Below are 16,134 nucleotides of genomic sequence, written 5' to 3'. Positions count from 1 at the left end.
AGCGCCAGCAGGGCGGGGCGGGGCCAGCAGGGCGGTCTTAGCAGCTGCCAGTCCAGACCGCCTGGGATGCGCGCCTCTCCCCACTATCGAGCCGGCAATAGGAGCACCAGCAATGAGAATGATGATTAGTAATAAACGTTATAATGGAATCTTCTCTTTCCTGGTCGCTTTGTCATGCTCTGGGTAAATGTGGTAGAGAGTCCTGTTCCCACTTTACAGGTAAGGAAACTGCGGCTCAGCGGAGGGGAGAAAGGCGGGCTGCGACGATCACGTGACCTGGCGGAAGGGAGTCACCGAGGGCGAGGGGGCCCGGAGGGGGCAGAATGGGGGAGGAGGGGGACCTGGGTAGGGGCAGGGGCCGGAACCTGGGACGGAGTCCCGGGAGGGGACAGAGTGGGGAGAAACCTCTGCCCAGAAACTCGCGGCAGGCTAGGACTCGGGGGGCCGCCCGCAGAGGGAACCCGGGGATAGGGAGGAGAGGGAGAGGGGGGGCGTCGCTTCAGGGTCCGCGCGGCCGAGAGTACGGTGGCGGGTGCCGCACACTTTGCGGTTGGCCCTCTCCGCTCCCGGATTCCCTACCACACCGGTCCCCGAGATGAAGGGGGAGTGGGGCAGGGGAGGATAGAGCCGAGACTAAAAAATCGATTGGCGCCTTCGCCCATTTTCCCCTAACGCCTTCCTGAAGGATAGGTTGGAACGGCTCCTGAATGCAAACTCGTCGAGGTAAGATTGGTTTCAGCTCAGTGTCGCCCACCGCAACTGTATCCGGTGGGACCTGCCCTCACCAAGATTCGAGACCAAATTAAGTTTGTTTAAGGAAGATGGTCTGTATTTCTTAGCCACATCTCTCGCCTGCCTGTCAGTTGCTGTGAATACACTGGCAGGCACTGGGTTTGGAGTTTCTCAAATATTTTATTTTGTTTATACACTTTTATTAGAAGCTCTGTGTTAGGCCTGGTAGGACATTCAAAGATAGGAAGGCCCTTTCCCTGCCCAGCAAAAACTTTACAATCAAAAGGAAGACACTTTATGGACGCAAATAACGTATGATAAAAGAAAGCTGCGGCCAGCAAACCCACAAAATCTAAAAGTCCATTTTTTTGTCACTATAAAGCCATTTAAAAACGAAGAACAGAAAGCAAAATCTCCTTTAAATGAACACAATAAATACGAATATACTTAAGCTTCATATTATGGCCATGAAAGAGACAGATCAGACAGGTAGGAAAGAGAGAAGAAAAAAGAAGGGGGGGGGGAGAATTAAATAGATAATGTGAATAAAAGAGACCCTAAAGGGGAAAAAAATTCATAGATTACTCACAGCTCAGACACACAATCAGAAAGAGATGTGAGTCTTTCACAGTTTTAAAAAGAAAGGTATAATATATACAGAGAAATAATACTATAAGAGAAGTATAAAATCCAAACGGAACTTTTTGGCCAACCCATAGAAAAGTGGAAAATTGGGGCTTCCCTGGTGGCGCAGTGGTTGAGAATCTGCCTGCTAATGCAGGAGACACGGGTTCGAGCCCTGGTCTGGGAAGATCCCACATGCCACGGAGCAACTAGGCCCGTGAGCCACAATTACTGAGCCTGCGCGTCTGGAGCCTGTGCTCCGCAACAAGAGAGGCCACGATAGTGAGAGGCCCGCACCCCGCAATGAAGAGTGGCCCCCGCTCGCTGCAACTAGAGAAAACCCTCGCACAGAAACGAAGACCCAACACAGCCATAAATAAATAAATAAACAGTGGAAAATAGAAACACATAAAGTCACTAATTCATAGAGAAATATTAACATTTTGTTTATAAAATTTCTGCTAAAGACTTGAATCTGCTACATTTTGCAATTATAGGCATATTTGCAAATTTTGCAATTAGAGGTATAAACTAAGCATGGGGTGAAATTATAGGAACATAGAAGGCTTTGGGGTTCAGTAAACTTGTCGTAATCACACTTCTGTAACTTATGAGCTATTTGACCTTGGGCAATTAATTTCTCTAAGCCTCATTTTCCTCATCCATATCATGGGGATAATTGATTCTACTTTATGGACTTGTTTGAGCTTTAAATAAGATGAAATGTAAATCACTCAGCCCAGTGCCTAGCTCTAAAGAAGTATTATTATTATTATTATTACTATTAGTCTATTTTAATCCTGCTATTTGTCTTGCTGGTCAATTAAGTTAAAGATTTGATTTCAACCAATAGTCCTTCAAAGAATATACCATGTTCTTAAAGCTTACAAGCGCTTGGTAAGTCTAAAAGAAATCATACTTTTTCTTCATGGGAATTTATATCTGTGGGTGAACTGAGTGTATCCGATTACAGTCCAGATAGACAACATTCCCCAAAAAGCCCCTGCAAACAAGAAGTTTGTAGAAGCAAGGAGGTTAAGAGTGGACTTCTCTCCTCCGGTCACTGTTAAATAATTATAGAGGGGTGAGGATAACACATTTTTCCTCAGAAATAACCAGCATCCCTGTAGCACTTTTTGGTTTACAAAGTACTTTTCACATCATGGGACTCAAATTGGCTGATTTCTTTCCCTTACTCTTCCTTCCTCTTGAACTCCAGTAATATTTTCAGTTTGCAAAAGGTGCAGTCAGAAATGTCAACAGAAAAGCCCATACCAAATAGCTAGCTTGACGCCAGCAGGTCCTTAAAGGTCAAGCTGAAGGTAATTTCCTCACCATCACGCTCTGCTTCTGACCTAATGAAAAGAGGCGGGTCACAGAGCAGGCCAAGGACCTAGTGGCCCCCGGCTTTCCTGTAAATAAAAAATTGCTAGTGCTGGTCTCCACACACTATCCCAGGACACAGTTCACAGCCCTTTCTCCTAGTATTTGTCCAAGTGGCCGGAATGAGGTGGGAAAAACTTGAAAGGCATTGAGTCTGAGAGAATCTGTCTAAATCTTCATTTGCACGTGGGGGACAAACAGAGCTTTCTATCTCCTAATGAGAGAATCTGCAAATCCATTTTCATTGACTTGTAGAGAGAGTTGTCGAGAAAATCAAACACAAACTGCTTCAGATAACATGTACTAGATATTGTTATTGTGAATTCATTTAGAATTGGTCTAGGACTTTAGGTGTGGACATTATAAAACCCCATTCCTCTTTCTCCACTTCCACAAAGATTGGAATAATAAGAATCAGCCCTAAGGTGAGTCAGAGTCCCCAAATTTGTATGGATATTGGTGGTCAATTCCTCTCAAAGGACCGGGTTTCAATAACTTTAAGTCAGGGTTCCTTAGGAAAGCTAGTTGTCAGTTACCTCTCCTATTCTTTTCAAGTGCTGTGGTTATTCACAAGACAAAGTGGACCAGAAAGAGGACAGATCTGGATATCTACTCTGAAAAAAGTATAAGCAATTATTTCCCTATCAGTCTATCATGAGTAGGCACTTCCCATACATTATCTGTGCTTGGAAGTTGCAACAAGGCTGTAAGAAAGGTATTAGTATCCATACTTGATAGAAGCAGCAGCTAAGGTGCGCTGAGTTTACTCACGTAGGCCTAAGAGAAAGAGCTGGGTGGAGTCAGAGGCAGGATTCAAACCTGCCTGTTCCCAAAGGCCAGGGTCTTTCCACAGTGCCATTCGTGCTGCCCCTACGATGACACGCATCAAAGGACCTGACTCAGCCTTTTATATAATGTAGTGACCACGTGTGATTGCACAATGTTAGAATAATGCAAGAATTAAACCAACCAGCATGGTGTTCACTTGGAAGAACAGTATATTTTATACCCACATCCCCTTAGATCTCTAATATTGACAGATACCTCAAACTTACCATGTTCTAAACTGAAACTTTGCTCTTCCCACCCACCCCTTCCTCCAGAGACAGCCTTCTCTGTCTCTGTTGATGGAAACTCCATTCTTTATTTCCTGGGCTCTTTACCTCATACCCCACATCCAAACCATCAGCCAGTCATGTAGTCTCTACTTTCCAAATATATGTAGAATTTGACCACCTCTCACCACTTCCACTACTATCCCAAGAGACCCCATAAGCTCTTGCCTCTCAATGGCTGTAACCTCCCAACAGGTCTCCCGATTTGACCCTCAACCTCTTCTATAGTCTCTTCTCAGCTCAGCAGTCAGAGTGATTCATTTAATGATCTTTATTCCACTAAGTAAATGACCTACAGGGCCCTTGTTGTCTCTTTGACCTTGGCTGTCACTCCCCTTCGTTCACTGTGCTTAAGCTCCACTAGTTTCCTTGCTGTTTCTCAAACACACTAAGTATCTTCCCTCCTTAGAGTGCTTTCTCCATGAGCTTACACTTATATAACACTTACTGTGCTGCTGATGCTGTCCAAAGGGCAGGACATATGCTAACTCCGCTAACAATCCCACAAGGTAGGTGCTATTCATACCAACTCTTTTGAAAGGTGGGGAAATTGAGGGGGGAGAATGAAGGAGCATAATGAGAGCCCATGCTCTTAATCACAAGCCTGTGCTGCCTCTAAAACTGATGGCTTGCAATCACACACCACCATTTTCAATCCCTGGTTTTCTGAGCTCTTTATCTTTTTCATCCATCAGAAGTTGGATTTGTACATGTATTTTAGATGTGAATTTGCACGCATTTGCTGTGCAATCCAACAACATTTTCCCTCTCGTTTGGGTACAGAGCCTTTGTTTAGTCATTCTGCTATTTTTATTTTGCACAACAAAGACATTCACCAGCTTCTACTTATTTTTCCTGGTTGGTACACCATATTGGTTTAGTTCGGGAACTTTATGATCCCTTCCTAAGCATAGCTGGTTCTCTTCTTCTCCTTTATGTTCATCACCAACCCTTCATTAATCAATAGGGGGATTAATACATATGGAAATACAGAAGTATAACAACTTCTAGAGACTACTGATTCTCTTTACATGTACTATGAATTACCCAAGAGATGGAGTAAGAGCAGACGTCTGCCATTAGCAGTTGGCTTAGAGGAATGAGAACTTCCAGTTTTTCTATGAGTGAAAAAGTGCCAGAACCCATGGATAAAGATGTTTATTGCAGATAGACTTTTAGGATAAAGGGAATGAGAGTAGGGATGAGGAAGGGAGTGAATTTAAATAGATAGAAGGATTGAAGAGGGGGGAAATGTGACAAGAAAGAGGTGAGCAGAATCTTAAGGGTGGGGATGAGTGCTGAGCATAAATTTAAGAAAATCTCCTACAAATCTTTAGTATTAGCCATCCAAGTTCCAAATACATCAACCCAAAATATTGTTATCAATTTTTCACCAACCTTTCTTTTCTACCTGTCAGAATGAACCTAATGCCTGTGAAAAAACTTCAGTAATCTGGAAAAGTATAGTATCAATGTTGTAGGTTTTTATTAATATTTTCTCTTTTATACGCTTTAACATAGTTTCTTTTTCTCCTGTTCATCTTTGTGTTTATAGTCACTAGAAGTAAAATCACAGGCTAATTAGTAATTATTAGCACCTGGTAGCTCCCACGTACTGAATTCATCCTGTATTCTAGGCATCCTGCTTGGTTGTTTATGTACAACCTCACTGAATCCTCATGAAAGCCTTAAGAGGTGGAACTGTTATTCCCATTTTATGGAAGGAAACTGAGGCTCAGAGATGCTAAGGGATTAAAATGTAGGCTCCATGAAAACAATGGTTTTGTCGTTTTTTGTTGTTGTTCTTTTAAAAAAAAATTGCCCTCTCTCCAGCACCCAGAACCGTGCCTGACACACAGTAGGCACAAATATAGTTTGAATGTTAAATGAACTTGCTTACACATCTGTAAGTACCAAATCAAGATTCAAAATCAGATTTGTCCACTCCAAAGTCTGCATTCCTGATCACCTGCTACAGTGCTGCTGGGACATTTGGGTCTTAAAGGTGACTCATTGAGATTACGGAGGCTTATGTCAATATTTAAACGGGCAGGACTTCCCTGGTGGCACAGTGGTTAAGAATCCTCCTACCAATGCAGGGGACATGGGTTCGAACTCTGGTCCTGGAAGATCCCACATGCCGCGGAGCAACTAAGCCTGTGCGCCACGACTACTGAGCCTACGCTCTAGAGCCCGCGAGCCACAACTACTGAGCCCATGTGCCACAACTACTGAAGGCTGCGCACCTAGAGCCCGTGCTCCACAACAAGAGAAGCCACCGCAACGAGAAGCCTGCGCACCGAAACAACGAGTAGCCCCCGCTCACCGCAATTAGAGAAAGCCCACATGCAGCAACGAAGACCCAACACAGCCAAAAATAAATAAATTAATTAATTAAAACAAAAAAAATTTAAACGGGCAGCCTGAGATAGGATGTTTTGTCCCATTGTTCCTGTTGTGAGCACATCCTTTTATATAAACTCCTGAATATCCTTTTTCCCTCAAATGAAAACATCATTGCTATTTTTTTCATTGTAAAAATTACATAAGCTCATTGAGAAATTTGAATGATACAAAAAATATATATAAAAATCTGGACAAGGATTAGGGTGAGGCAAGTGAGGTACTTGCCTTGGGTGCAAAATTTACGGGGGAGGCAAAAACTCAGCAATCAGAATAAGCAACATTTTAATTCACTATTGTAGGAAATTAAAATTAATGCAAAAAATCCATGATGAACAAAATATCAAAATTTTAAATAAAGACAAGATCAGTGGGCTGGGACAAAGGTGTGGCAAGTAAGGCACTCACTCTCAGGGTCATACAAGTACAGAAGCAGATCCATGGTTCGGATTTCATGAGGTTTGCTTTGCTTATTACTAGAAGTAAAGGTTGATTACAAAAAATTTTTTAAATCCTAATTAGAATGAGGGGGAAAAATCTAGAAATGCTTACTAACCAATTCAGCTGCGAGATGATGGTTTTCTGCATGTGTTCTATAGTTTGAAAGTATCCGATATTGAGAAAAGATTCAAGAAATGGGAAGCCTGATTTTTTTTTTAATGTCTACTGGGGAGGTCCATTTGCTCTCAAGTTTTCAGTTCCACAGAACCAATCCTTTCAAATCGGTGGAATCTCCAAGAGACCTGCATTTTGAGCAAGACGAGATCATGAAAATAAAACCAGAACACTTTCCAGTCTCCTGTTTGTGAAGTTTATGTTTAATCAAGGTTGAACGTTCCTATCTTTGTGCTCAGCTTCGTATGAGAAGGAATTGAAAACTGGCACAATCCTTCAGACAAAAGAACTTGAAATTGCTTGTTTAACGAATTAGTAATGAGAAAAGGGCTTGTTGCAGATGATAATTTTATATGCAATCACTATTTTAGCACAACATTATTTTCGTATATTAGAAATTCTGTTAAACTTTTTTGCTTGGGCAGGAAAAATTTATGAACCGCAGCATGAAAATCTACCAAAAGTCTACTTTTTCATCACGAATGAAGACTCGTTCACACCTGGGCCAAATAGGAATCTTCGCCGACACAGGTGGTACCTCAACTGAAAAACTGGGGCTAGATCCCACTCTTATTCTCAGATTAACAGAAGGTAAGGCTAAATTACTGTTTGATTAAGAATATTGTTTTGAATATTTACTGTTAATGTTAGGTTTGGGGGCTTTTCTGGAGGTGAGAAAAACAAAGTATGCAGTCTCATAATATGGTAGGGGACCTTTGTAAACGGGGGTTGAGAGTTGGGAGAAAATCTATTTTAAATAAGAAAACATACCTTTTCCAAGAAATAGACTTGGGCTTCCCTGGTGGTCCAGTGGTTAAGACTCCATGCTTCCACTGCAGGGGGCGTCCTGGTCAGGGAAGTTGAGCGGCCACGAAGTGCGGCCAGGAAAAAAAAAAAAAAGAGAAATAGACTGTGACTCATTTTCGTGGCTCTAAGGAAGAAGGTCACGGCCAAAATGATACAGTATTAGAGCTATTAGCTCTGGCCTTTTACACTCAGTTCTACCTTTTACACTCATCTCATTTCAGATGTAGAAATACAGAAACTTTCTAAAGAGGAGCCTTGACTGTCCAGGCCATAAAACTCTTATGTCCAGAATCGGGAAGCTCATAGAATTAAACAGGTTTGCCTGTTGTTGAAAAAAACATAACCTGTTTTAATGTTCTTTGAAGGCAACCTGTTAAAATACTACAAGCTATTCATTATTGCTCTATGAATGAGGGCAATCTGGTCATCAAAATGTCATGGGCGTTTCTTACTCATCAGATCAAGAAGTGTCTATAAATGAGATTGATAGCAGTTTGAAGCTAATGAGGTTAAAGTGGTTAATGGTATGATGATGGAGTCATACAATCTTCCCCCAAATGTGTGTTGTCCAATTTTTTAAATTGAAAATTAAAAGGAAGGAAGGACGAACACACATGGAGTACCCAGCATTTGCTGTGGTAACTAAAAAAAAAATTTCTCTGGCTCCCAAAATCCATGTACTTTCCCAAATTGTGGGGAAAAAAAAATCTTTGGAGAACAAGAAAATCACTTAGGAAAGGACTTTGAATTCAATAATTAATGTAGAAGAAGGAAGCCATGTTAACTTATTTAGAAGCTCTTGGAGGTGCATATTCTGCACTGTAATTGTATGAAAAAGAGGCAAATGCTGGGCAACACGGTGATACCAGTGACTATACGTTTCTGCCACTTGTTAGCTGTGCAGTCTTGGGCAAGCATCTTGACATCTCTGAGCTTCAGGACCTCACATACAGGATGGGGATAGTAATAAGAACCTTACTGGGGTTATTAATAGAATTAAATTATATATTTAAAAAGTCTAGTGAAGTTCCTGGAATATGGGCATAAAATAAATGGTAGCTAATATTATTAAAGTAATTTTTCAGTGGTTAGGAAAAGGTTTATCTGAAGGTTTTTTTTTTTAAGTCAGATACATACTGTATGCAATAATTTAATTACATACCTTTTATTTTATACAACATCTTTGAGGGATAATGAATCAAACCTAAGTCTATTTCAATTTTCTTTAAAGGTGCAGACACAAAAAGGACTGTCCATGAATTTATTAATGACCAGAGAGACAGATTTATGCTCGAGGTAGTTAAAATAATTTCTTTCTCCCATTAGCTGAATAGAAGACTTCCTGCATATACCTGCCAAATTTTCACCTGGACATTTTATTTTTCCATTTCATGCCCCAGATACATTGCCTTTCCTACCTTGAAGATCTAGCCTCTTGTAAACCCACTTCAATTGGGGCTTTTGTTCTCATCATTGAACCAACACCACTTCTATTGCCAAATTCAAATGGTCATTTCACAGTCTTCCTTCTACTCACTTCCAGCAGGTATTGGCCCAGGTGATCACCCTTCCTTGAAACAGTTTCTTCAGCTGGTTTCCAGGCCTCTCTATGTCTTGGTTCTTCCATGGCACTGGCAGCTCACTCCATAATTTTCTTGTTCCTCTTCACCCTGATCTCCAAATGCTGGAATGCCCAGGGCTCACACCTCACCCCACGCTCTATCTACCCTCCTCCAGGCTGGAGGTTTAAATTCCACTGCCCCGTTAACAGCTTCCAAGTTTACTTCTCTAGCCTGATCTTCCTTCCTAAACTCCAGACTCACAAATGCAACTCCAGACTCAACAACTGTAATCGTAGTTCTTAACATCTCTACTTAGGTGCTCCATAGGCATCTCAAACTTCGCATTTCCAAAGCTGCCCCTGCTATACCCTTCCCTGCCCCTGCAGATCTGAATCTCAGGCAGTGCTCCCTATCTCTGTAAACAGCAATTCCATTTTTCCAGTTGTTTATGCCAAAAATATTGGAGTTATCCTCAACTCCTCCTTCTTACAGCCCACACCCAAATATCCTTTGGAATATATATTTTTCCAAATATATCTATAATCCCACTACTTTTCATGACCTCCTCTGCTGCCACTGCAGTCCGTGTTGCCAGTAGCTCTTGTGTGCATTATTGTTAGAACTTCTGAACACTGGTCTCCTGCTCCCACTTTTGCTCTCTGTAGTCAGTCTGTTCTCCACACCTGCCCCTCCTTTGCTGAAGACCTCTGGTGACTTTTCTGGTCCCCAGCTCACTTGCTCTCTGACCTCATTCCTACCACTCTCTACTCCATCACTCTGCTCCAGCCACACTGGCCTCCTTGCTGTTCCTGGGACACACCAATCATGCTCTTTCCTCAGAACTTTTGCACAGGAGGCTTTTCCTTCTGGGAGGAACATTTCTCCCTCAGATATCTGCATGCTTTGTGTCCTACTTCCTTCCAGTCTCTGTTTAATTTTCACCATATCAGTGAGGTTTTCCTGGGCTAACCCCCTGCCCTTGCCCACTGGACCACTAATTCTCCTTTAATCGACACCCTGCTCTACTAGAGTGAATACTTCGTAAAAGCAATGCTGTTTGTTCTGGTCACTTCTCTATCAGTACCACTTAAAACAGACCTGGCACACACTAGACACTCAGTAACTACTTGGCAAACAAAGTAATAAATGAAATATTTTGGGGTTGTAAACTTGGAGTATCTAACTTTTGGTTGTTGTTTCTTTAACGTTATCTCATTTCCATATTCTAATCCATTTATATTATAATATATGTGGCTTTGTTTATACTTTATTTTTCACGCATGGCATTAAAAACCCAAGTGGATTCTTATATTATGTACTAAAAAAAAAAAAAAAGCAGCTAGCTATCAAAGTTGTATTTGGGGATCTAAACAGGGTGCTCTGAGGCTGGTTAAACACCCCCCCCCCACCCCCTTGGAGGAATCACTGGAACCTGACTCTCCCACGGTACTTCCTACAGGAAAGCTTTTGTGGCTACAGACAGCCCAATTTCCCAAGGCCCAGAAAGTATTGCAGGGACACTGAATAATACTAAGTAGACTTGTTCTTTGGAGGGATATGGAACCTCCCCCCATTTTTTTTAGGATAGAGCCTGAGGGGATACGTAGCTATTTTGATCTGCGGGACCATTTTGGAACAACATTGAGCCTCTTTATAAAAGTGAAAGAAAGGCATGAGTCTCCGTTCTAACTATCCTGAAAATAAAGTCCCTACATGCAATGAAGGCCGCAGCCCCAAGATTGGGCATACTATTATTTCTAATACAAGTGATCACAGACCAGGCCAGTTATTTTTCCCTTTGTTGTGAGACCATTGAAATGTGCTAGAAATGTGGAATCATGTTCTTGATGCACTTATGTTTTCAATATTCCTAGTATGCTCTGTCAACCAAAAGAAACACAATTCAAAAGTTTGAAAAACACGCAACAATGAAGGAAAGACAACTCATGAAAGCAGAACAAAAGCTCGAAGAAGACGCAATGGCCTTTGAAGAGTTCCTTCGAGAAAACGACCAGAGATCTGTAGACGCTCTTAAAATGTTCGTTTTTTCACTCTAGCCAGATCGCCTTTTTCCCTCCTTCTTTCTTCTTTTTAGTTTCTCAGAACACAGCCCAATACAAAACAAACTAACAAATCTGTTTCTTTTCAGTGCAGCACAAGAAACTATAAACAAACTCCAAATGACAGCAGAGCTGAAGAAGGCGAGTATGGAGATACAGTCGGTGAAAAGGTGAGGCTGGGCACCGTCTTCTCCTCATCAAGTGTCCTTGCCCCACTGAAACCTACTCGTGCCTGGCAAGACCTCAGTGGGACTAATCCTGATCAGTTGATGATTTCATAAGTATGATCACATTTTAAAAATAAGTAATCTGTCGATCAAGGATTATCTCTACCTGGGTGCCAGGACACAGTGACCTCTGGCTGAAACATTTCTATAACTTGTTGTTACAGAAACCAAGAAATTAGTTGAAAAGAAGTAAACCAATGTTAGGGGTAAACAATAAATTATTTTCTAAGTGTCCTTTTTTCTTCATTCTAAGGCACTGTTCTTCCCCCATTTTAACATCTCTGAAATTGGGGTGCTTTTTATATTTTTACAGTCATCTTACAATTATAATTGGGAGTATTTTTTATATTTATACTTACACTTGGTTGAAACTAACTTGGTTGATATTAAAACTGGATTTATGTACCAATTTTTCTTAAGTCAATCTCCCAAGGCAGTAGAAATAAAAGCAAAAAATAAACAAATTGGACATAGGCAAACTTACAAGCTTTTGTACAGCCAAAGGAAACAATAGACAAGACGAAAAGACAGCCCACAGAATTGGAGAAAATATTTGCAAATGATGTAACTGACAAGGGCTGAATTTCCAAAAAATACAAACAGCTCGAATAAGTCAATAACAAAAAAACAACCCAATCGAAAAATGGGCAGATCTAAAGAGACATTTCTCCAAAGAAGACATACAGATGGGGACTTCCCTGGCAGTCCAGTGGTTAAGACTCTGTGTTCCCAATGCAGGGGGCACGGGTTCGATCCCTGGTCGGGGAGCTAAGATCCCACATGCTGCATGGCGCAGCCTAAAAAAAAAAAAACAAAAAACAAAACAAAAAAAAGGCATACAGATGGCCAACAGGCATATGAAAAGATGCTCAACATCTCTAATTCTTAGAGAAATGCAAATCAAAACTACAATGAGGTACCACCTCACAGTGGTCCTAATGGCCATCATTAAAAAGTCTACAAGTAACAAATGCTGAAGAGGATGAGGAGAAAAAGGAACCCTCCAACACAGTTGATAGGAAGGTAAATTGGTGTAGCCACAATGGAAAACAGTATGGAGGTTCCTCAAAAACTAAAAATAGAGTTACCATATGACACAGCAATCCTACTCCTGGGCAAAAATCCAGAGAAAACCATAATTCGAAAAGATACACACACCCCAATGTTCATTCCAGCACTATTCACAGTAGCCAAGACATGGAAACAACCTAAATGTCCATTGACAGATAACTGGATAAAGGAGATGTGGTACATATATAAAATGGAATACCACTCTGCCATAAAAAGGAATGAAATAATGCCATTTGCAGCAGCATGGGTGGACCTAGAGATTATCATACTAAGTGGAGTAAGTCAGAAAGAGAAAGACAAATACCATATATCACTTATATGCCAAATCTAAAATATGACATGAATGAACTTATCTACGAAACAGACTAACAGACACAGAGAACAGGTTTGTCGTTGCCAAGGGGGAGGGGGGAGGGGGAGGGAAGGATTGGAAGTTTGGGATTAGCAGATGCAAACTATCATATATAGAATGGATAAACAACAAGGTCCTACTGTATAGCACAGGGAACTATATTCAATATCCTGTGATAAACCATAATGGAAAAGAATATGAAAAAGAATGTATCTATATATATAATCGAATCACTTTGCTGTACAGTAGAAATTAACAAATCGTAAACTATACTTCAATAAAATAAAATTTTTCAAAAAAGAGTAAAAAACTGGGATTTATAATGACAAAAATTACAGGAGCAGGAGTTGGGATAAAATTATTCTAATACCAGCTACTCTTTTTAAAACCCGGATATTTTCTTCTATGGTCAAGTGGATGTCAACTTGATCTAATTTTAAATACCTCAAGAAGCTTCCTTCTGTCACATCCTTAAACAGAAATTTCACGATCCAGGAGACACTTGGTCTTGGTATCGAGTCATGCTAAAACCTGTTTTTTCTTTTTGAGGACTCAGTGTTTCTCTCTTTTCTAAAACTAAGTCCTAGACTTACATCCCAGACTTTTTTGGGAGGAAGGCAATAGCTTGTCTGAAACACAGCAAATGAACTGGATGACAGTTTCTTGGAAACTATTGCTACTAACCAAATGTGTGTTTCAAATGCATTCTGGCTTCAGCAGCCTCTTTCATCAGGAGCCTAAGGTTGAAAGTGCTCCAAGACGAAGAATCCTGTCCTTCCTTCCTTCCCTCCATGATATAATTAGAAGATTCTCTTATAGAACTAGAGTACCAGCCTCTATGTTTGCATAAAGTACAGTAATTATACACAATTGCCACCCAGTTAAACCTTCCAAACAGCCTAGCCATAGAGAACTTGCTTGTTGTTTATGTGTCTTGTCACCCTAAAAAGGTGCAAAAGGTCATGAAAAACAGGCTGGTAACAGAGCAAAGGGATGCAGGCATCTGCTATTTATTTCCTCTTCTCTTTTTGGGCTCATGATGACGCACAGAGGTCCTCTGCTGAAGGGAGGGCTGGACATCTGTTTATAAAGAGAAAGGGAGGCTTCCCTGGTGGCGCAGTGGTTGAGAGTCTGCCTGCCAATGCAGGGGACACGGGTTCGAGCCCTGGTCTGGGAAGATCCCACAAGCCGCGGAGCAGCTAGGCCCGTGAGCCACAATTGCTGAGCCTGCGTGTCTGGAGCCTGTGCTCCGCAACAAGAGAGGCCGCGATAGTGAGAGGCCCGCGCACTGCGATGAAGAGTGGCCCCCACTTGCCGCAACTAGAGAAAGCCCTCGCACAGAAACAAAGACCCAACACAGCCATAAATAAATAAATAAATAAATAAATAAATAAAAATTTTTTTAAAAAAAGCAAGTTTGGTGGAAAGGAAAGTTCACTTTAAAAAAAAAAAAGAGAGAAAGGGAGCTTATTCTGAAGCTTTTGCTTGGAAGCTGTGCAGTTCTAGCCATTTTGATCCTGTTCTTTGTAGCACATCTGAGAGGCTTTCAGTCTAAAAATACTGTGGTGGTAGAATGAGGGGTTCCTAACATCTTTTGACGGGTGATACATGAGCCCGCCATTTATTGACTCTTGAATATCACTCCCAGCGGGGCTTAAGAGAGGTTCTGAGCAAAAGAAGTACTGAGGCTGAAGATAGAGGAGTAATATTGATAAGGGTATTGACAAGGGTATGGATAAGGCAGGCTCTGAAGGATAAGAGTGGAGCTCCCTTTCACAAGGACCTTCACTGTTATTTTCAACACTCCTTCTGGGTCCATTCTGTAACATGATTTTATGGGAAAGCAATGCAAGGCTGGGGGAAGGCTTTCTGTCCAAGTCACCGGGAATTGTTGAGAGCATGAGCATCTGAGTCAGACAGACCCAGGTTTGTGTGCTGACTTTGCTCATTTACCACACAGATGACTTTGCAAGTCATTTATTTCTTTTTCCAAAAGATAGGAATAATAATATGTATTATTATTATTATCATCAGTATTATCCTGTACTGAGGATGAAATCATACATGCAATGTGTCCTGCATATTACCTGGTACATAAATGCTCACTGAGTGTTAGTTTCCCTTCTTCTTCTTACATAAGTGCCATCTTTTGCTGTCTTCTAATTTCTCCCTGTGTCTAAAACTTAATACAATATTTCCCTCAGAAATAAGGAGAATAAATCTATTGTTACCAAGAAAGGGCTCACTGCCTGATGCACATAGCACCCAATACTATGGCACGGGCTTTTGAGAAATGAAAGAGCTTTATCGCGGGGTCAACAGACAAGGAGGCAGGAGGCAGGGCTAAAATCTGTCTCCCTGATCCAGGGTTTGGGGCGAAATGTGAGGGGTTGGGGGAATAAGCTGATTGGCTAGTCTTAAGTCAGTCCACATAAGTTACTCGTGCTGCTAGAAGCCAGATTTTCCTCATTTAAGGACTCTTCTCTTTGTAAAGGGCTCTCTGGTGGCAACATTTCTATTCTTTAAGTTCGTAGACTGAAGATTCTTTGTTCTGGGGTCATCCTGGAGACATGGATTCCTGTCTAGCACATGTGCGGTGCCGTCTTTAAAATAACTCAAGGTTTGATGAATCAACAACCTATTTGAGGCAAACCAGTTTATGTTGGTCAATGTTTTACATGCTGTTTCAATTTCCTTTTTCTTTGTACATCTCCTCAGTCTTGAGGGAATGAGGGCAAGACTGTCCTACCTGCTCCCTAATGATTAAAGGGCTTGGATTTTTATAAGAGGAATGAAACTGTTTTGCACTTAATTGTAACTATTTATGAGTCCCATCTTGAACTCTTACGTCTTGGCAATCATCCTGCGAGTTGGGGAGGCCTTTTGAAAATAAAATGCAGACAATAAGTACAAAATTTGATGAGTAAAAGGATTAACTCTAAGATACACAGAACTATAACTCCTAATTTTAACATTCCTTCAGAAATGGACCTTATTTCTTTGGGAATGCAAGAAAATATGTTATTTTTAACATTTTTAGTGATTGAACTTGGATTTATATAGGCCTGATCTGGACTCGGGTTGAAGATGTCTGCATCTTCTCTTCCTGGCCAGGTGGAGCCTTAGCTCTCCTGTTTCTTTTGGAAAAGTAATTTAAGGTCAGGTAAGGGTTCGCAAGTGTAA

The 16,134-nt window shown here is 41.2% G+C and overlaps 2 protein-coding genes across 2 annotated transcripts in view; one reads left to right on the top strand and one right to left on the bottom strand.

The window, feature by feature from the left end:
* The first annotated feature begins 12 nt into the window (after window positions 1-12).
* CCDC38 (coiled-coil domain containing 38) overlaps window positions 13-16,134 on the top strand; it is a 44,066-nt gene continuing 27,944 nt past the window's right edge. The window contains exons 1-5 of the mRNA XM_082349559.1: window positions 13-219; window positions 7,298-7,463; window positions 8,911-8,975; window positions 11,116-11,279; window positions 11,391-11,471. Of these exons, the coding sequence (XP_082205685.1) occupies window positions 175-219; window positions 7,298-7,463; window positions 8,911-8,975; window positions 11,116-11,279; window positions 11,391-11,471 (521 nt within the window). The 5' untranslated portion in view covers window positions 13-174. The remainder of the gene's footprint in view (window positions 220-7,297; window positions 7,464-8,910; window positions 8,976-11,115; window positions 11,280-11,390; window positions 11,472-16,134) is intronic.
* The window catches only part of SNRPF (small nuclear ribonucleoprotein polypeptide F), a 36,812-nt gene continuing 36,271 nt past the window's right edge, over window positions 15,594-16,134 (bottom strand). Inside the window, exon 6 of the transcript XR_014233153.1 lies at window positions 15,594-15,831. The gene's annotated coding sequence lies outside the window, so the exon portion shown is untranslated. The remainder of the gene's footprint in view (window positions 15,832-16,134) is intronic.

This window comes from Balaenoptera borealis (genome assembly GCF_965194805.1).
Source record: "Balaenoptera borealis genome assembly, chromosome: 13".
NCBI lineage: Eukaryota > Metazoa > Chordata > Mammalia > Artiodactyla > Balaenopteridae > Balaenoptera > Balaenoptera borealis.
Note: the sequence above shows the minus strand (reverse complement) of the source record. Positions and strands in the feature narration are given on the sequence as shown.